The sequence below is a fragment of the Oryx dammah genome, unplaced genomic scaffold, assembly GCF_014754425.2.
Source record: "Oryx dammah isolate SB20612 unplaced genomic scaffold, SCBI_Odam_1.1 HiC_scaffold_27, whole genome shotgun sequence".
NCBI lineage: Eukaryota > Metazoa > Chordata > Mammalia > Artiodactyla > Bovidae > Oryx > Oryx dammah.
Window position 1 is genome coordinate 110010028 of NW_024070211.1, and position 22466 is coordinate 110032493.

Genomic DNA, 22466 nt, shown 5'->3' on the forward strand with positions numbered 1-22466 from the left:
AAAGAGTCAGACATGACTGAGTAACTGAGCACATTTATAATGTCATAAAACTGGAAACAAATATCCAAAAATAAGAGATTACTTACATCACTTGTGATACCAACCAATTATGTAGTATTGTACAGCCATAAATATGACATAGATGTATACTACATAAGTGTTATGTTGTATTCCACATAAATATATGGGAAGATGCTCATAATACAAAAAGTAAGTTAAAATGGCAAATATATCATGAGCCATTATTTTTTAATGTATATTATATACATAGAAAAGCATCCGAAAATATATGAAGCAAGATTATATCTGGGTGTGGATATTCTTCCATTTCTTTATTTTCTTCTCCTTGAATATCTATATTTTATACAGTACAACAGTGAATATATATTTTTAATCAGAAAGAGGGAAAAAAGGAAAATTTTGCCACCAGTTCATTTAGTCATTTACTTTGGGGAGAAAGTCAGAGATTGCTGCACTTTCATTGATTAGTGATTGGTGAATATTCAGACCACTTGGGAGTTGAGAGCATTTTCATCAAATAAAAACTAGAGAAGAAAAGGTAAAACCGATGAGCATAGCAATAGGAACAGCTCTGATATCTCAAAAGGCAAGTAAGTGTATTATGGTGCTTGCTCTTTGCTTTCTCTCCCTTGATCAAAATTTGATAAAGCTCACATTCAATAGATGATTTTCAGACATTTTTAATTGGTCAGGATGTAAGTACCAGATAAGTCAGTTGCAGAACCAAGTTTTCAGTATGGTTATGCTCAGTCGACTGTGGAAATACACCAAGGACCTCAAACTCTGCCACAAGTGAGAGAGGTAGCTGGGGTGGGGATTGGGCAGGAATGACTCTTAGAGGAGCCAACACCAGAGCTAAAGGGTAAGGATGCAATGGCCAGGTGGTCAAGGGAGAAGATGACATTGCAGATAAAAGCACAGAAATATGAATACAGCCCTGGGAGATTTAGCATGTGCTTGGCAAATATTTATTGTGGCGGTGGTGGTGAATAGAAAACAACACAGCATTCTAGAAATCTTAACTTTCCAGTTTTTTTTAATAAACATGCATTAACTTATATACTTTGGGTGCCTTCCAACTTAATAATTTGTGATCTTAAAACATTATCCTCCAATCTTCTGTGGTAATAGCTTTCAAAGCTATTTAAATAAATGTAAGCAGCTGTGGTCATGTATGGATGTGAGAGTTGGACTGTGAAGAAGGCTGAGCGCCGAAGAATTGATGCTTCAGTCCATTCTGCAGGAGATCAGCCCTGGGATTTCTTTGGAAGGTCTGATGCTAAAGGTGAAACTCCAATACTTTGGCCACCTCATGCGAAGAGTTGACTCATTGGAAAAGACTCTGATGCTGAGTGATTAGGGGCAGGAGAAGGGGATGACAGAGGATGAGATGGCTGGATGGCATCACTGACTCGATGGGCGTGAGTCTGAGTGAACTCTGGGAGTTGGTGATGGACAGGGAGGCCTGGCGTGCTGCGATTCATGGGGTCACAAAGAATCGGACACAACTGAGCGAATGAACTGAACTGAACTGAACTGAACTGAAGAATATGTAATGACACCTAGCTGATATAATTCAGGAAAGAGTTGATACATAGTTGATACAATGTTGGTAGATTCAGATCTGGGTATTGTTTCACATTTATACCCTCAGCCCTTTGAATGTTCACATTCCATGTAAGAACTAAACAAGAATTCCTGAGTTGCCATTTGGGTATTTAACTTATATGCAGAGTACATCATGAGAAACGCTGGACTGGAAGAAACACAAGCTGGAATCAAGATTGCCGGGAGAAATATCAATCACCTCAGATATGCAAATGACACCACCCTTATGGCAGAAAGTGAAGAGGAACTCAAAAGCCTCTTGATGAAAGTGAAAGTGGAGAGTGAAAAAGTTGGCTTAAAGCTCAACATTCAGAAAACAAAGATCATGGCATCTGGTCCCATCACTTCATGGGAAATAGATGGGGAAACAGTGGAAATAGTGTCAGACTTTATTTTTTTGGGCTCCAAAATCCCTGCAGATGGTGACTGCAGCCATGAAATTAAAAGACGCTTACTCCTTGGAAGAAAAGTTATGACCAACCTAGATAGCATATTGAAAAACAGAGACATTACTCTGCTGACTAAGGTCCGTCTAGTCAAGGCTATGGTTTTTCCTGTGGTCATGTATGGATGTGAGAGTTGGACTGTGAAGAAGGCTGAGCACCGAAGAATTGATGGTTTTGAACTGTGGTGTTGGAGAAGACTCTTGAGAGTCCCTTGGACTGCAAGGAGATCCAACCAGTCCATTCTAAAGGAGATCAGCCCTGGGATTTCTTGGGAAGGAATGATGCTGAAGCTGAAACTCCAATACTTTGGCCACCTCATGTGAAGAGTTGACTCACTGGAAAAGACTCTGATGCTGGGAGGGATTGGGGGCAGGAGGAGAAGGGGATGACAGAGGATGAGATGGCTGGATGGCATCACTGACTCGATGGGCATGAGTCTGAGTGAACTCTGGGAGTTCGTGATGGACAGGGAGGCCTGGCGTGCTGCGATTCATGGGGTCGCAAAGAATCGGACACAACTGAGTGATTGAACTGAACTGAACTAAGGCCAGCACATATAGAAGCCTTGTTAGCGCTCAGGTTAGCATGGGATCTGTTACAAAGGGCAGTGTCCTCTTCTCTGATACCATCCCTTAAATATCTTAATTTACCTTTAGAACTTGAACTTACTAAAACCATTTCTCAAGGTGTTTATGTTTTCTATTATATTTCATAGTAATAACTTCCAGAAGGAAAATTGTTTGACTTATTTGTCTGAAGCGTGCCTCCCTCAAGATTCATGGGTCTCCTACTGTGTTAAAATATCTTAGTCTGAGCATAACTTTGGCAGGATGGATTGATTGCTGCTTCTTAGAAAAAAAGAAATTGACCTCTTCATATTAGAAACTCCATGTACAAAAGGTTTTTTTTTAGAGTTATCAAAGAGGCAGGAACAAATTTGCTTGGTTATGCTGATTAGCCTTTCTCCCAGGGCTACCAAGTAAGACAAGAGTTTCCAGGAACTATTCCCAAATCTGAAGACAGTAGGAAGCTAAGAAAAATCTACCCACAATGAATAACTGCCGTCTTATTCAGAGATTGCAGAAATTAAGGTTGAATAACCTTAATTTCAAAATAAGCTGCTTTAAAATAGAATATGCTTGTAAGTGAATGACTAATTGTCTCATTAGTGAACAACTGGTGGGATTCTCAGTTCTAGAAACCATTCTACATTATAACTGATAAAAGATAAGACACAATCTTGCAAGTTTTATCAAAATTAATAAAAACTGCATAAAGAAATTTAAATGAAATCTAGAAAATGGCAAATCAAAGGGAAGCCAGCATGTCTCTATTCCTGTCTAAGAAAAAAAGTGACTGATTCTAAACCTAAAGTTGAAAAAGGCCAGTTATAAGACCAGCCTGATTGGTCAGATCCTCGAAGAGCACCCTGCTTCCTTGTTTTCCTTCTAATGTGTAATTTGGTCTGCAGAGTATAACAACAAATTAGTCAGGGGGAAAGTTTGGTCCGGACTATTGTACTCAAAGTCACACAATAGCATTCTGCTTTTCAAATATGACTGTTTTGAGTTTGGTTAGTACAACTCAACTCCCGAAAATACATTACCCCTCAAAGAACTGGCAGACTAATTTTTGGAGGCTGCAAAGCTGAGACCCAGTTTTGGACCAAGGTGACTTCACCTAGGGCTGCCAGCCCAGCATGACAAAGCCAGCTGGCCTCATGGATCTTTGCTGCACAACAGAGATGCTGTGGCATTCTCAGTGGCCATGTGCTCGAGAGCCAGCCTTCACCCTGCCTCTCATCCTGTTGCATTGGGATTGGTTTAAGAAAAGAGAATTAGATTTGAGTTTGTTTGGGGGCTTATTCAAGGGAGAGACCGAGCAGAAGGGTTTTCAATGGTGACAGAGTTTTCATCTCCCCAAGAACCCACAATTCAATGAATTGACTGCAGTAAAGCAGCAGAGTGGCCAAGCCCTTCAGGCAATCTGCTTGAGACTTCAGTCATGGCTTCTGAGAGGCTACAGGAGCCCTAGAAATATGCAGTGGATCATTTCCAGAGAGACAACTACCTCCTATTCACCACCCTTTGATAACCAAATGGACTGCTTCTGTCATTTAGCATCAGATTCCTAACAGAGGCTGAGAAAAATATGTTATTTCTAAAAATTTCTCCTACAGATTCAAAATAATACCATGCTTTAAAATAAATAATTTGTTATTATCATCTAATACCAATCAAAATTTCCTAGTTGTTTGAAGAATTGTCCTTTATACCTGTTTGTCCAAGTCAGGATCTAATGTAGGACATTACATTATATCAAGTTGTTATGTCCCCTAAATCTCTATTAATATATAAGACTCCCCTTTTTCATGACACTGATTTGTTGGAAGAATGAACCAGTTATCCCATAAAATAAACTCATCTTCTATATTTGCCTGCTTGATTTTTTGCAGTCCTAGTTTTCTCCCTCTATACTGGGTGTTTTAGATAAACTATACATTAGATCTAAAAGCTTTGATTAAAGTTAAGTTTTTAACTAAATGAAAAAATATAAGTATCCTGGGTGATGTTGACTATTTCATATTGTCTCACATCACAAGACAGTGTTGTGTGGGGATTAGTGTGCTAAGATTGCACTGAATTGAGGTGGCATAAATATCCAGTATGCAGTTCCCTTACTCTCCTTGTAACCTAAAGAAGGAATCTGTGTGGCGGTGCTTTGGCACCATATTGCACATCCTATTCACCATCAACGATTTGTCTAACATTTTATCAGCAATTGATAATTTGTATCTGAATCAGTAACTTCCCTTTGGAGTCTCCTTTTTATGTAGGCAGGTTTTATGCTGCACTATTTACTAGTTATGACATTTAACCAAGTCATTAGCTTGAAAGTGAAAATTGCTTAGTTGTGTCCGACTCTTTGCAACCCCATGGACTATACTCCAGGCCAGAATGCTGGAGTGGGTAGCCTTTCCCTTCTCCAGGGGATCTTCCCAACGCCAGGACTGAGGCCAGGTCTCTCGCATTGCAGGTGGATTATTTACCACCTGAGCCACCAGAGAGTCATTAGCTTCTTGATCCTTAATTCCCTCACCTGTAAAATGGGTATAAAAATAGAACTAATCCACATGGTTGTTGGAAGTATTAGATGAGATAACCGTGTATCCATGCTTTGACCATGGTCTGGTGGCACATACGCAGGTAATAAGTATTGACTGTGTTTTGGTGATGACAACTTGCAAAGTGTTATCCGTTTGCTGCCAGGCTCAAGTCCCTGAGGCAAATGACAAGATATCTGATAAAATTGCTGCAAAAGAGTTGAGGCAGTTATAGACTTTTGAAGAAAAGTGACTTATACCTTTTTTTTTTTCTTTTAAGGCAAAAGTTGTTTCAAATAAGGGCTGCTCAGATTAGTGTTTGTAAGAACCAGGGCCTCAACATGCCCCAGTGAAGGGAGGCTTCCATTGTCAGGATAATGTCTGGGAAATGCTGCCTGTTCTCTCCTACTGCTGAGGTTTCATTGTGCACATTATTAAGTTAAAGATTCTGGAAATCTTCTTAGGAAAGAAACCTGCTTAATTTTGTCTAATCTGTTTGCCTTTGGACACTACTCATCTTACCTTTGCCTTTTAAAACCAAGTAACAAATGCAAAAATTATATTGAGATGCGTTAGATCCTCCCAAAGATTTGAATGACAAGGTAGTCAAACTGATGAGCCAACCCTCAGTGTATTGTTGGAAGGTATGTGCACTGACCTTTGGGTCCTGAAAATCCTTGCAAACTAGAGGAGTTAAAAGGTTTCATTCTTTTGTTGGGGCAGGAAAGGCAGAAATTGGAGACCCCGTGGTAATTCAACAGCCAAATTATCTTCCTTAGGTTTTCTCCAGAGCCCACCAGGACTCCTGGAAGACCTGAATCCACCTCTCTATAGGTGTCCCACTGCCACTGGGACCTGCCTAAGCTGACAGGAATGAGTTCCATGGGCCCAAGGGCATGGGGGTATCATTCTTCAGAGGAAGAGCAGAGTATTTGGAATCAGACTAACAGGGGTCAGTGTCTTAGCTATGCCAGGTATGTGCCATGATCCCTGGGCAGACCTCTTACCCTCTCTGATCTACAGTTTCTTCATCTGTATAATACAGGCAATTAAAGCACTTAGCTCAAATGGTTGTGAAATCCTTATTAGAGATATAAACCTATTTTTAAAATATGAAAACTATATAAATGCTAGTTAATTTTGATGTAAAGGGTATTCTTCATGGTCCATATTTTGGGAGTCCACTAGTCATCGTTTTATTTATTCCACTTGTGAAATATTTATTGAGCACTTATAGTGTACTACGCACAGGGTTAAGTGCTGATACAGAGTACATAATAAAGCAGACTGTGTCCCTACCTTCTTGGAATCTAACATTCCATAGTGGGAGACATATGACAAGTATATACACAAATAAATATATCAGCATACTCTCCTCTCCACAGATATTAGATGGGTATATTGCTTATAACCTGGAGTAGGAAATGGCCACCTACTCCTGTATTATTGCCTGAAAAATTCCATGAGCAGAGAAGCCTGGCAGGCTACAGTCCATATGGTGGCAAAGAGTCGGATATGACTGAGCTTTTACGTGCTTTGCTTATAATCTATATATAGATGCATTTTGAAGGTGATACTAATGAACCATTCACAGAAATTCAGAAAATGAAATGCTCAGCTTAAATAAACAGTAAGATTTTTAATATAGAACTAGGAGAGTCCTTAGGAATAGTTTATTTCAATCCCCTCATTTTATAGATGAGGAAAACTAGAACCCAGAATACCATAGAAATTTTCCCAATCGAATGTGTATAAATATGCATGCCTGTGTGTATGTGTAAGAGAGACAGAGACACCCAGAGAGAGAGGATGGATTTTGAAGCAGGACTTAGATATCCAGGCTTCCCTACGCCTAGTCAGTGCTTTCCGTACTCCTGGCTTCCATCTGAAAGGAATTGTAAGAGCCTGTTCTAGCAGTGAGTGAGCTATAATCATCACACTCTTAAACTTTTTTTTTTTTTAATAATTTGTACTGTTTTTTGGCTGTAATGTGCAGCATACGGGATCTTCATCCCCCAATTAGGAATCTATCCCAGGCCCCCTGCCATGGAAGTGCAGAGTCTCAACCACTGGACTGCTAAGGAAGTCCCTCATCACACTTGTATACCATGTGTTCCAATTTCTGGATTTTTTATACAAGTTGATTTTTCCAAACTTTGCTCCATGAAACATTAGTATTTAAATAGATGTTAATGATCACTTTTTTAAATTTCTTGCTCAGAGTAGTTTAGGGAACTGAATTCTCCCCCCGCCACACACACACCCCGTTTTAGAAATCCTTAAATGTGTATTGTGATTGTGAAAGATCATTCTGCAGTAAGGAAACCTCTTAAACCACACACATCTTAGCATTCCCCAAACTTATTTGACTACAGGATCTATTTTGAATTATTTAACAATGTGATTAAGGTGCTGGATTGGAAGTTCAGCCTTAGCTTCATGATTGGCTACTTGGTAATGTTTGTGAATACCCGGTAGTAAAGTAGATTAGATCACACAACTTTAAACAGAGCAGTTTCTTGGGTCTCAGGATCTCAGGCTGACTGTGGGTGTATGAGCAGCACCTGATAGGATACGTTTCCTTAAGTTGACCATGTCCTTCTAACCAAGGATTGGAATGGAAAACAACAGATGCTTAATGAGAGTTTGTTCTGCTCTATCTTTGGAGGAAAGCAATTTCTGGAAGTTTTTTTTTTTTAACTTTTCAAGCCTTCTAAAAATATTATTATAATAATTATTATTATATTTTTATTTTTAGGCATTCACAAGCCCAGAGTTCTTCCAAAGGGTGTGATGTCTTCACAGGACACTCAAATAAGGTAGCTGGACATCCTTGACTCTGAAGTAACTGTCTATCCTTATTACAGACTCGTCCAAGTCTGTGGTCATGGTCCCTGTCTGTGGCTGCTTGGTCAAGCCATCCAGATATGAACTGTTAGTGATATTTTGAAGGCTTCGAGACAAAAGCCCAGCTTGCTTAAGAATTTTGGTTCAGCAGAGAGGCAGGGAGGTACAGCGAAGAGAGAATCAAAAGCCTGGAAATTTGCTGCTGAGAATAAATGCTGGCTGATCCCTGAGGTGGTTTGTCTGTGCACTCCACTCTCTACAGATGTTAGAGCCTCTTTTTGAGTAAGGACCTGAGGTTCTTTGGTAGCACTTTGATATCCTGCTCGAATTCAATATGTGAAATGGAGGCGTCTCTCTGTGACTTGGAGCCCACAGCAGGCTTTGAAGTCTGATCCAATTTTTGCTGCCTACTATTTGATGTTGAAAGGATGAAATGAAGAAAATGTACAGTTTTTGCCAGTAACTCTGCTGAGCATATGTAAGATTAAAAAAACAAAATCCTTTGGATGATGTACTTAGAAATGTTAAGTAGATTAATACCTTCCTATAGGTTTTCTTTTTTCTTTCTCAGGGATAAAAATTAAGTATAGGAGAAAATCAGCACAAGCTGTTTTTTATACGGACTATAATTAATTTACAAGGGGGCTAGGTTGGCTTGTTCAGAGGAAGAAATAAATGGATGAGGCAAAGGTGTTGAGACTGCAGCTAATTGCCTCCAAGGAGAGGACCTCCACTCAATTCTACTGTAAGGCATGAACAACTCACCACATGACCCCAATATACTTAAATCTTTCCCTAGTACGATTGAAGTTCAGGGTCCCTTAGTTAAATGGAAGCCAAGCTCTTAAGGCTGACTCATCAGAGGATAAAAATAATAATTATTTTACTGGGTCTTTCTGAAGCACTCAGTTTCTGGGACTGATTCTGTCTTTTCAGATATGCCATGCTGCTCCAGATTGCCCAGGACTGAATCCTTCGAGGGGAGCCCCTGCAAAATCTGGTAAGAAGGACATTTTGAATTGCAAGCTATTTCTACTATGTGCATGCTTGTGTACTTTTTAATGAGTTGTTTAGACAGGCTGTGTAGAAGACAGTACTCTGATACTAGTATGGGCTAATGTTAGGAGAAAATTCAGATATGGAAAGCCTTAAAGACTGGAAACAAAACTTTCATTAAAAGTAGCAGTTTGCTTTTTCTGAAGGAAAAAAAATGAATATCAAAGATCATACTTTTCCCTTTACTTGTAAGAAGCCTAAATTAAGAAACTCCTTTAAAACTTTCTTGTGCTCACTTCAACAGCACGTATACTAAATTTGGAAAGGTACAGAGATTAGCATGGCCCCTGCACAAGGATGGCATGCAAATCTGCAAAGCATTCCATATTAACAACAACAACAACAACAGGGAAGATAGACAATGGACCAGCTTTCAGTGAAGCAAATAGTTCAGAGTCAAAATCTAGGGCTTGGTAAAGAATACGGATTTAGAGAGTAGTTCTGCCCTTTTGGCAACATGGTTATTCTTTTAGCAAGAATACAGACATCTTGCCACACTCATGGAAAATGGTATTTTTTGCCCCCTTTCTAAATTCTTGCTACAGAATATGGTAAAAGTCAGTTTGGGGTGTTGCTGCTGCTGCTGCTGAGTCACGTCATGAGTAGCTATAATCAATACTTCTGGAAGATAAACTAGACGCAAGATCATAAGAAATATTTATGAACCAGAAAATACTAAACACATTTTGGATCATTCCCAAGGAAGAAATCTTTTCAACTTAAAACACTAATACTAAGAGGCTACTGTACATTTACTGTTGACCTCATTTATTTTTCTGTAATATATAGTTTCTTAGATTTCTCAAAGTTTCTTCTTAGTCTGTTTTTCGGTGACAAAATGGTAAAATATGAAGTAGAAAATGTGTGATATACATGTTAGGACCTTCAGTCCATATGAAATTTAACTCTTCAAGAGAGATGAGAGAGAATTAGTGTATTATAGCAGAACCTTTTAAATGATCATGCAGGAAATGATAAATCTGTCCAATGGACTAATTTCCTCACAGCCAGGTAATATTCAGGAATAAGGCCACAGTGAGGTAAGGTTAAGAGTGGTGCAAAAATGAAAATTGAGGAAAAAGATCATGTGGTGGAATGGAATCTATTATGCAAGAATTTGGCTGGCATTTTTCACTATCCAAACAGATAATCTCTACCTTTTAATTTGGATGTTTAGACCATTTACATCTAATGTGACTGTTGACATATTTTGGTTTATATCAGTCATCTTGCTATTTGTTTTCTTTGTTCCATCTGGTCTTTGTTCTTTTCTAGCATTCTACTTTAAAATACATGTAAAAGGAAAATTTTAAAGCATGATTGAATAGCCAAAGGCACAGATTCTGCCTTTGGAGTCAGATCTGCCTGGATGCAAATCTCTGCTTTCCTGTTACATAGGTTTATGTAACTATTCCTTACCTTAGTACTTACACATGTAAGATGAGGGAAATGGTAATTCATAGCCAAAAGGTTGTATTGAGGATTAAATAAGCTGGTAGAAGTAAAGGGCACAGCATGGTGTCTGGCTCATCATAATGGTACACTGTTAGGTCAGATGTTGCCATTGCAACATCTGTACTTATGTTATTGACATTATACAAATGCAAAGTTAAATATGAAAAATATTTAGTGGTATCATTTAGGAGGAGTAAAAATATATTGCATTTTGAATTAACTACTGAAGAGACATGTTGGATTATAATCATCTTTCCCTGTCTTTAGATAAGTGTCTGCAAAAGTCAAACTTATTAATAAGTTACATTTGTTCATATGTACTTCCTGTCACGATTGCTCCTTCCTTCCCATCTAGAGGTTTCTCTCTTTGGTTTGCCACCGTCACCATGACTTCTCCTTAAACTCTTGTAAACTGTATCCTGAGTGGTCTTCCTGCTTCTTTTCCTCTCTCACCTTGCCTCCTGCATGGATATCTGAGGAGCTCTTCTAAAGCATTCCCTAATCACAGCTTGCTCTTCCACCATAATCTCCAGTGGCTCCCTGTTGTTCTAGCATCAACTGTAAGCTTCTTGGCACAACGTACAAAGCTCTCTCTGTTCTACCTCTTCCTGTCTTCCTTTCTACTCTGTCTTCACTGATCTCTCTTCCTCATCTTGTGCTTTGGCATACCAAACTACTCTCTATCCTCCATGCATGCCAAGTGTGTTCTTTTTCTCCGTGATTTTGTTCATGCTGTTGCCCCTACCTCACTGTTCATTCTCAAAGTTCCCTCCATTCTTCAGTCCACCATGGCTCCCTCTGAGCACTTTGACTTTCCTTTAGTACTTATCACATCCTTCCTTGTATTACAGCTATTCACATGCATCTACTAGATTTTAAACTCTCTAGAACCACATCTTTTCATTTCCAAATTCTGTCCTTGCAAACTAGCCTAGGTCCCCAAATTGAATTCTTAAGCATTCACAACTGTGATAGGATATAGTGGAAGCAAGAATGAAATGAAGCTCAAGTAAATGAGTCAGAGAAGTTTTAAACTGTACTTCTAACAATCCTGGAACAAAATAAAGGTCTCTTGTGCTGTACTTAGTCGCTCAGTCATGTCTGACTCTTTGTGACCCCGTGGACAGTGCCCCGCCAGACTCCTCTGTCCATGGTCTCTTAACACCCCCAAAGAGGTATAGCATACCACTGGAACAAGTTTAAAAATCCAAGCCATTTCATTTTGTTGTTGTTGTTCTGAACAGGGGGAGAGGGAAGGAAGGTTTGAGCAGGAAAATCATAAGTTAGATTCCTCTTGACCTTAGAAGCCAAGAAAGATGGCTGAAGAACAAAAGATTTCCAGTTTTATTTATATGTTCACAGTGATAAGCTGCAGAAATGAGTGTATTTACTCTGTAAGAGACATTTTAACTGGTTATACTTTTGTGTTTAATTCATTGCCTTAAATGATCCATTATTGCAATCCATGATTCTATAGAAGCCTGAGAATATTATGACCTTTTCAGTTTTAAGAAAACACTAACATCCAACAAGCTTGCCTTCTAACTTTCAGTGAGTGCTAACTTCACTGTTTTATAAAGAGATCTGAGAGAGGTGAGGGTAGGGGAAAGCAGGGAATAAATCTAAAGTTACTTAATCAGGCCAGCTTTGCTCAGAACATCCAGGCAAAAAAGTGTCCAAATGTGGGGCTTGGACAAAGGCTATCTTCAGTCAGTTAGTCAGGGAGCCTCACAAATTTCCTTCACTGATCATTTGAGCCTTATATTTTTCACACGGGACAGGAAAGCGCAGTATATCGAAGTACATAACATGAATCACTTTGCCACTAATCCAAGCAGAAATTATTTAATTGGACTGACAGGCATATATACAAACCTGATTTGCCTTTACTCAGTTCAGTTGCTCAGTTGTATCCAACTCTTTGTGACACCGTGGACTGCAGCACTCCTTTACTATGTAAAAGTTTATTCTTCAGGCATTTGTTCTTCTCTTTATCTCTTCAGCAAACAATTATTAACACTTACTAAGTGCCAGGAACTTTCCTGGGCCAGTGCTTCTCAAACTATTTTTTTAAGACCAAATTGGGAAAACAAACAAAAAAAAAGACCAAATTGGAATTGGATGTTTTATTTTTCAAATTGCACAGTCTGATATTTTTGTAAAATACAGTGAAATGAATTACTAGGTAAATAATCACCCATTTAGGTGTTGTGTCAATATCAAATTGATTTATACTTTTCTAAATTTCTTACTCTAACTTAAACTACTCTAAGTTTCTTCAGTGATCTAGCTGAGACCAGAGGCAAGAGTCGGCCTGTAGACCACACTTCCTGGGCACTGTTCTGGTCGTGTGCAGCACATCAAGGAACAACACAGTCAACAAGTCCTAGCTTCATGATGGTCCTGCTGCTGCTGCTAAGTCGCTGCAGTCGTGTCCGACTCTGTGCGACCCCAGAGACGGCAGCCCACCAGGCTCCCCCGTCCCTGGGATTCTCCAGGCAAGAACACTGGAGTGGGTTGCCATTTCCTTCCCCAATGCATGAAAGTGAAAAGTGAAAGGGAAGTTGCTCAGTTGTGTCCAACTCTTCGCGATCCCATGGACTGCAGCCTACCAGGCTCCTCCATCCATGGGATTTTCCAGGCAAGAGTACTGGAGTGGGGTGCCATTGCCTTCTCTGTTTCACGATGCTACATTCTAGCAAAGGGACATTCCAGAAAAGGAACAATAAGCAGTAAGCATAATCCTAAATCAGTTGTGTGGGATGTTAGAAAGGTGAAGTGTTACAGGGGAGAAAACACAGCAAGGGAGATTGGGGGCGGCCAAAGCATGGAGGACGAGGATGGAGGATAGTTTACTTTTAAACGGGGTGGTCAGAGAGCACTGCACAGAGAGGGCATGAGGAGAAGAACATTCTAGGCAGAGGGAACAGCTGAGGCAAATGCCCTGAGGAGAGTGTGGAGTACATGAGGAGAAGGAAACCTGGGTGACTGGAGCTGAGAGAGCAAGAAAGAGAATCGTGGAAGGTAAGGAGCCAGGTGATACATGTCCTACCAAACCCTGAGAATCTGGTTAAAAAGAATGTTCTGATTCAGCAGGTCTGGGCGGCTCCTGCAGTGTTAAAGATTCTGCAGTGTTAAAGAGCTTCTAGGTGGTGCCGTGGTGTTGACCCAAGGTCCACATTTTGAGTAGCAAGGGTATAAACTCAGTGAAATGGAAACAACTGGTTTGAGGAGAGACGATACACATCATCAATGAAATGAGGTATTCTATCAAGTGACATATTCCAGATAGCTGAAACTTTCTAAAACTATGACTCCCCTTTCATACTGAGTATATTGGACACAGTTCTCCTTATTCACAACGTCCTGGGACATGATTATTAGTAACAGTTCACACTGGTGCTAACGCAGAGATCCTTGGAGATCACTGTGAAATGGGACCACCTCGTGTGCTCAGTCACTCAGCTGTGTCCAGCTCTCTGCGACCCCATGGACTGCAGCCCACCAGGCTCCTCTGTCCTTGGAATATTTCAGGCGAGCATACTGGAGTGGGGTGCCATTTCCTTCTCCAGGGGATCTTCCCGACCTAGAGATCGAATCTTAGTCTCCTATGTCTCCTGCGTTGGTGGGTGGATTCTTTACCACCGAGCCATCTACCCTTAAAATAAATGACCCTCAACTATTATGATTTTTAGTTAATGCACCTGCTTATTTTAACTTTCTTCTCTCTCAACACAAAGCTGTTATTTCCCACTATTGCTAATGTGCTCATTTTTTATAACATGCCTTCTCTCTTTTTCTCCTTCTCGTGGTATAAAAACCAAATTTTAATTGTTTTTTCTACATTTTAACAAAGGGAATCTGAGTGAAGGATGTAAGGAAATCCCAGTGAAAGAAAGAAAGGGAACTGCCACAGATGTAGTATCGACTTTGGGCACACACTGGGTGTTTTACCTATATTTTCTTAGTGTAAAGTATATGCTACTGAGTTTGTGACCTGCTTTTCCAAGGACCTTCATTGTCAGGGCCTGTGATACCTCACTGACATTAGGTAGTCCTGCCCTTGGTTATCTTCTTGTCTACAAGTAGTATAGGTTATTCATATTTCTTTTGGAAGGTAAAAAAGTCATTGCATTTGCTAAGAGTAACTTTAGCTATATGGCTTTTTAAAGTGGAGTCTAGTACATTTTCAGGGAGCCAGGGAGAGGTGGTATTGTACTAGCCTCTCAAGGGGGTTGCCTCTGGTAGCTTGCAGTGTCAGGGTGTGGTAGAGTCCCCATCAAAGTGGCTTTAGAATTCAGTGATCTGGTTCCATATCGTCTTCAGATTTGCTGAGCAAATCATACACCTTTTCTTTCACCCACTGCTTCTCTAATGCCATCTACTCTGTTATTTTCCTGCCTTTCTCACTGCTCATTACTAAGTTTTATTGGTCTTGGCAAAAGTTCAGCTATCAGAAAGCAGACTTGGGTTGTGTTTTTATCCTTGGAACCCCAAATCATTAGGGTGACCAAACATCTCAATTTTCTTGGGACTGAAGATTTTCCAAGATGTGGATTTTTTGGAATTGTCCCAAGCAAACTAGGACAAGTTGGTCGCCTTATAATAATATTGGAAGTTGAACTTGACTGGTGAAAACTAATTTTTTAATTAGATCATTGTATCAGGCAAAACTGAGCCTTAGATTTATGCTACACTCTGCTACAGCTCACACTGCTGCCTGTGTTTGGAAGGGGATGCAAGCAGCTTGCCAAACCACAACCACTGTGATCATAAAGGGCTCAGATGTCACCCATTTGACAGGGAGAGCATGTTCCTACAACAGAGACTCAAAGGCAACATAATCCCTGTTGGGAAAGCACATGGGAGCCAGACCCCATGGAGGCAAGGCTACTGGGCCTCCCTGTCCCACACCCAGAGCCATGACAGAAAGCCACATACAAGGCTTGGTGACCACTAATAATCTCTCAAGCCTCGAATCCCTGCTCTTTTTGACTCCCATAGTGCTGATCCGCTGATCCATCTTTTCTTCTTGACTGGGTGCCACAGAATTCACCATAAACTCTCATCATGAAGCCTCAGTCTCAGGACTTTCCTCACTGCAATAGTGAGGGTACTATTGGTGTGGAATTCTCAACCTTTAGTGTGGGAGATTCAGAGAAGGCGATGGTACCCCACTCCAGTACTCTCGCCTGGAGAGTCCCATGGACGGAGGAGCCTGGTGGGCTGCAGTCCATGGAGTCGTGAAGAGTTGGACATGATTGAGTGACTTCCCTTTCCCTTTTCACTTTCATGCATTGGAGAAGGAAATGGCAACCCACTCCAGTGTTCTTGCCTGGAGAATTCCAGGGACGGGGGAGCCTGGTGTGCTGCCGTCTATGGGGTTGCACAGACTTGGACTCAACTGAAGCGACTTAGCAGCAGCAGCAGCAGCAGCAGCAGCAGCAGCAGCAGCAGTGTGGGAGGTAATCTCTTTCTTAAATCCCTTTCTTAAAGGATCCTTTTTAAACTGGTGATTCTCAGACTTCAGTAAGTGTTAGTATCACCCGAGTGATTGTTAAAATGCAGATTACTGGTCCATTCCATAGTTTCCAATTTTGTGTGGGGTACAAGAGAGGAGGGATTTACATTTTTATCACATTCCCAGGTTATACAATGCTACCCTTTGAGAACCACATCCCCTATCTCTATGATATTATATTGAATCAGAAAAGGTAAACTTTATATAGATGCCTTTCTATTCTTTCACTTAACAAACACTTATTGAGCACTTACTGTATACCAAACACAGGCCAGGCAGTGAAATAAGACACTTAAGAGACAAATGCAATTATAACAGCTTGGTCTTTGCAGCTGTCATTTTCCAAAGCAAGTTTGGTAACATATTGAGTGTCCATATTTATCTCAAGTGGTCTCATTGAATTGTCAGGAAGTTGTCCAGAACAAAGTTACAGTTACTTGTTACCCTGCTGTAGAGGAGGATGAGGGGAGTGTCCCAGACTTTTAAAAGTGTCTCAATTTATAAAATTGTTAGGAATTACTGCCTTTAAAAGATTTTTGTCTTTTATAAACTCTACTACCTCTCCTAGCCTCCCACAAGACAAAATTGCTCCAAACTCTGCCAGATCTGAATATTTGCATGTGTCTCTGACATATATGTCACTGCCATAAAGTTTGTGTCCTGGCTTTTTGCAAAAGAATTGAAGGCATGAGGGCAGATAAATGGAAGTGAGAAGGGGAGGGATTCTAGTTCTCTTAATCCCAAATTTGATTTCTAACCTAGTGCCATCTATGTTAATCACACACCTTTCCTTTAAAAGACTTTCCTCGTTCTTACTAGATCTTGTCTGGGTGTTGAGTTTGGTTTTGTCTTGCTTAATTTCATAATTTTGGAGAATGCAGAGTGCTTGGGTCATCAGTTGCTGTTTGGGCAGTTTACGCCAACTGAGGCCTCTGCGCAAAACTGTGGCTTTCTATAAGAACTGTGCAGAATACCTAGCAAGAGGCAAAGATTCCTTGACAGACCATTTTCCCGGAAATTTGGGGGTGATGATGATAAGGAAGAAAGGATGCAGTCCACATAGGTTGGTACCATCCGCCCCTCAGCCAACTGAGTTGGCGAGATTCTGTCTCCATTGTAGGAGTTGAGGCTAGAGAGGAAAGTGGCTGCCCTTTGAGGGCTGGTGGGTAGAAGGTATGGAGGTCATTTGTCAGCCACAGTTCTTATGGTCATGTACCTCAGGGAAAGCCCTGTGACAGCATGTTCTCATTCCTGCAGCTCATTAAAGCATGTTACAAAGTTGGATAGTTTTTGGACATTATTTCTGCTTAGATTGTTACTGTAAACGTAACTGAGGAGGATCAGCAGGAACTTTTCTGGTGCTTTCCTGAGTGCATTAGGTCAGGATGCACTCTTTGCCAATGCCAAGTTAGATTCTGGCATTGACTCAGGACATCAGGAGCACAGCTGCCAAACAAGCAGGGCGGGGAGGGGTGGAGGGAGTGAGTCAAGTTAGGGTGCTTGGCTTCCAGAATTGGATGTTGATGGCGTGGCTGTAAAATGTGCCAAGAGGAATTTTATTTTTACATTCTTTTCTTACTTTATGTATTTGAAACAGTGTAAACTCATTGTTAACCTTGGCTGGCTCCTTTGTTTCATTTTAAAGGATTCTTTTCAACTTTAAAATGAAACACACAGTTGTATAGTAGGAATGGAGTGATTTTTCTTCTATTTTACTTTTGTTTGTTTTCCAAGATTGGGAGTAATAAATTTTATTAGTTTTTTTTAAATTAATAGCTTTCTCTAATAGTTTTGGGTTTTTAGAAAAATTGAGTGCAAAGTAGCAAGTTCTCATTTACTCTCCTCACATTTCCCTCTCTCCCCATTTTCCCCTGTTATTAACATCTTGCATTAGAGTGACTTGTTTAGTACAGTGATGAGCCAGTATTGATATATTATTATTAACAAACTCCATAATTTACATGACAGTTCATGCTTTGCATTGTACAGTCTGTGAGTTTTGAAAAATATATAATGACATGTTTCCACCATTGCAGTATCAAACAGAATAGTTTTATTTGCCTAATAATCTCCTGTGCTCCATCTATTCATCCCTCTCTCTCTTACCTTAAGCTCCTGGCAACTGTTAATTTTGGCTTCCCTGATAGCTCAGTTGGTAAAGAATCTGCCTGCAATGCAGGAGACCTCAGTTCAATTCCTAGGTCAGGAAGATCCCCTGGAGAAGGGAAAGGCTACCCACTCCAGTATTCTGGCCTAGAGAAGTCCATGGGGTCGCAAAGAATTGGAAGCATAGTTTTGACATTTCCAGAATGTCGTACAGTTGGAATCAGACAGTATTTAGCCTTTCTATCTTGACTTCTTTCCACTAGCAATATGTATTTAAGGTTCCTCCACGTCTTTATGTGGCTTGACAGTTTATTTCTTTTTATTGCTGAAAATAATCTGTTATATAGATGTATCACAGTTTGTTCATCCATTCACCTACTGATGGATGTCTTGGTTGCTTCCAGGTTTTGGCAATTATGAATAAAGCTGTTATAAACATTTTTGTACAGGTTTTTATGTAGACATAAGTTTTTCAAGTCCTTTGTATAAATACCGAAATGTGTGATTGCTAGATTATATGGTAAGAGTGTATGTTTAGTTTTATAAGAAACTGCCAAACTGTCTTCCAAAGTGCCTGCACCATTTTGCATTCCTACCAGCAGTGAATGAGAGTTCCTGTTGCTCCTCATCCTTACCAGCATTTGGTGGTGTTGGTGTTCTGGCTTTTTGCCGTTTAAATAGGTATGTAGTGGTATCTCATTGTTGTTTTAATTTATGTTTCCCTGATGTGGAACATCTTTTCATATGCTTATTTGCTATCTGTATAGCTTATTTGGTGAAGTGTCTGTTCAGATCTTTTGCCCATTTTTAAATTGTGCTGTTTTCTTTCTTATTTGAGGGTGTAAGAGTTCTTTGTATATTTCAGTACCAGTCCTTTGTGAGATATGTGTTCTGCAAATATTTCTCCCTGTCTGGAGCCTGTCTTTCCATTCTCTTAGCAGTGTCTTTTGTGGAGCAGTAACGAATTTTTTTTATGCACATAATCAAGGAGAAAAAATTTTTTTAAATAAACCTGGTTCTGAGCATACTACCTATTCCCTATCCAAGAAACTGAAACAACCTAAGAGGAACAATATGCTCCAATATGCTACTGGAGACCAGTGGAGAAATAACTCCAGAAAGAATGAAGGGATGGAGCCAAAGCAAAAACAATACCCAGTTGTGGATGTGACTGGTGATAGAAGCAAGATTCGATGCTGTAAAGAGCAATATTGCACAGGAACCTGGAATGTCAGCTCCATGAATCAAGGCAAATTGGAAGTGGTCAAACAAGAGATGGCAAGGGTGAACGTCGACCTTCTAGGAATCAGCGAACTAAAATGGACTGGAATGGGTGAATTTAACTCAGATGACCATTACATCTACTACCGCGGGCAGGAATCCCTCAGAAGAAATGGAGTAGCCATCACTGTCAACAAAAGAGTCCGAAATGCAGTACTTGGATGCAATCTCAAAAACAACAGAATGATCTCTGTTCGTCTCCAAGGCAAACCATTCAATATCACAGTTATCCAAGTCTATGCCCCAACCAGTAACACTGAAGAAACTGAAGTTGAACGGTTTTATGAAGACCTACAAGACCTTTTAGAACTAACACCGAAAAAAGATGTCCTTTTCATTATAGGGGACTGGAATGCAAAAGTAGGAAGTCAAGAAACACCTGCAGTAACAGGCAAATTTGGCCTTGGAATGCGGAATGAAGCAGGGCAAAGACTAATAGAGTTTTGCCAAGAAAATGCACTGGTCATAGCAAACACCCTCTTCCAACAACACAAGAGAAGACTCTACACATGGACATCACCAGATGGTCAACACCAAAATCAGATTGATTATATTCTTTGCAGCCAAAGATGGAGAAGCTCTATACAGTCAACAAAAACAAGACCAGGAGCTGACTGTGGCTCAGATCATGAACTCTTTATTGCCAAATTCAGACTTAAATTGAAGAAAGTAGGGAAAACCGCTAGACCATTCAGGTATGACCTAAATCAAATCCCTTATGATTATACAGTGGAAGTGAGAAATAGATTTAATGGTCTAGATCTGATAGATAGAGTGCCTGATGAACTATGGAATGAGGTTCGTGACATTGTACAGGAGACAGGGATCAAGACCATCCTCATGGAAAAGAAATGCAAAAAAGCAAAATGGCTGTCTGGGGAGGCCTTACAAATAGCTGTGAAAAGAAGAGAGGCAAAAAGCAAAGGAGAAAAGGAAAGATATAAGCATCTGAATGCAGAGTTCCAAAGAATAGCAAGAAGAAATAAGAAAGCCTTCTTCAGCGATCAGTGCAAAGAAATAGAGGAAAACAACAGAATGGGAAAGACTAGAGATCTCTTCAAGAAAATTAGAGATACCAAGGGAACATTTCATGCAAAGATGGGCTCGATAAAGGACAGAAATGGTAGGACAGAAGCAGAAGATATTAAGAAGAGGTGGCAGGAATACACAGAAGAACTGTACAAAAAAGATCTTCATGACCCAGATAATCATGATGATGTGATCACTAATCTAGAGCCAGACCTCTTGGAATGTGAAGTCAAGTGGGCCTTAGAAAGCATCACTATGAACAAAGCTAGTGGAGGTGATGGAATTCCAGTTGAGCTGTTTCAAATCCTGAAAGATGATGCTGTGAAAGTGCTGCACTCAATATGCCAGCAAGTTTGGAAAACTCAGCAGTGGCCACAAGACTGGAAAAGGTCAGTTTTCATTCCAATCCCAAAGAAAGGCAATGCCAAAGAATGCTCAAACTACTGCACAATTGCACTCATCTCACATGCTAGTAAAGTAATGCTCAAAATTCTCCAAGCCAGACTTCAGCAATATGTGAACCGTGAATTCCCTGATGCTCAAGCTGGTTTTAGAAAAGGCAGAGGAACCAGAGATCAAATTGCCAATATCTGCTGGATCATGGAAAAAGCAAGAGAGTTCCAGAAAAACATCTATTTCTGCTTTATTGACTATGCCAAAGCCTTTGACTGTGTGGATCACAATAAACTGTGGAAAATTCTGAAAGAGATGGGAATACCAGACCACCTAACCTGCTTCTTGAGGAATCTGTATGCAGGTCAGGAAGCTACAGTTAGAACTGGACATGGAACAACAGACTGGTTCCAAATAGGAAAAGGAGTACGTCAAGGCTGTATATTGTCACCCTGCTTATTTAACTTATAAGCAGAGTACATCATGAGAAATGCTGGACTGGAAGAAACACAAGCTGGAATCAAGATTGCCGGGAGAAATATCAATCACCTCAGATGTGCAGATGACACCACCCTTATGGCAGAAAGTGAAGAGGAACTCAAAAACCTCTTGATGAAAGTGAAAGAGGAGAGTGAAAAAGTTGGCCTAAAGCTCAGCATTCAGGAAACAAAGATCATGGCATCTGATCCCACCACTTCATGGCAAATAGATGGGGAAACAATAGAAACAGTGTCAGACTTAATTTTTGGGGGCTCCAAAATCACTGCAGATGGTGACTGCAGCCATGAAATTAAAAGACGCTTACTCCTTGGAAGAAAAGTTATGACCAACCTAGATAGTATATTCAAAAGCAGAGACATTACTTTACTGACTAAGGTCTGTCTAGTCAAGGCTATGGTTTTTCCTGTGGTCATGTATGGATGTGAGAGTTGGACTGTGAAGAAGGCTGAGCGCTGAAGAATTGATGTGTTTAAACTGTGGTGTTGGAGAAGACTCTTGAAGGTCCCTTGGACTGCAAGGAGATCCAACCAGTCCATTCTGAAGGAGATCAGCCCTGGGATTTCTTTGGAAGGAATGATGCTAAAGCTGAAGCTCCAGTACTTTGGCCACCTCATGCGAAGAATTGACTCATTGGAAAAGACTCTGATGCTGGGAGGGATTGGGGGCAGGAGAAGGGGACAACCCAGGATGAGATGGCTGGATGGCATCACGGACTCGATGGACGTGAGTCTGAGTGAACTCCGGGAGATGGTGATGGACAGGGAGGCCTGGCGTGCTGCGATTCATGGGGTCGCAGAGTCGGACACGACTGAGTGACTGAAATGAACTGAACTGAACTGAACTGAAGAGGAACAAGGTGATTGGTTGTTCAGTAGTTGAGCATGTAAGGACCATGACACAAGTGTGTTCCTTAAATTAAATGTAATCAATTCTAAGTGTTACAGGGAGGCAAGAAAGACATAGTCCAAAATTACATAAGTGGCGGGGGTTGGGGGGGTGGGGGGTGGAATCTGTGGTTATATGACTGTGTGCAGAATCATGGTAAGGTTCTTCTTTCTTTTCATTTTTATCTGACTCTTTAAAGTAACTAGAACTCCTC

At 40.4% G+C, this 22466-nt stretch overlaps 1 protein-coding gene and 1 non-coding gene across 2 annotated transcripts in view; both read left to right on the top strand.

The window, feature by feature from the left end:
• Nucleotides 1-22466, top strand: part of MYO3B (myosin IIIB) — a 422856-nt gene that overhangs the window by 318206 nt on the left and 82184 nt on the right. Inside the window, 3 exon segments of the mRNA XM_040227940.1 lie at nucleotides 7937-7997; nucleotides 8928-8947; nucleotides 8949-9025. Coding sequence (XP_040083874.1) covers nucleotides 7937-7997; nucleotides 8928-8947; nucleotides 8949-9025 — 158 coding nt within the window.
• On the top strand, nucleotides 9310-9413 carry LOC120855278. Its single transcript, XR_005719239.1, has one exon. It is a non-coding gene; the product is annotated as a U6 spliceosomal RNA (small nuclear RNA).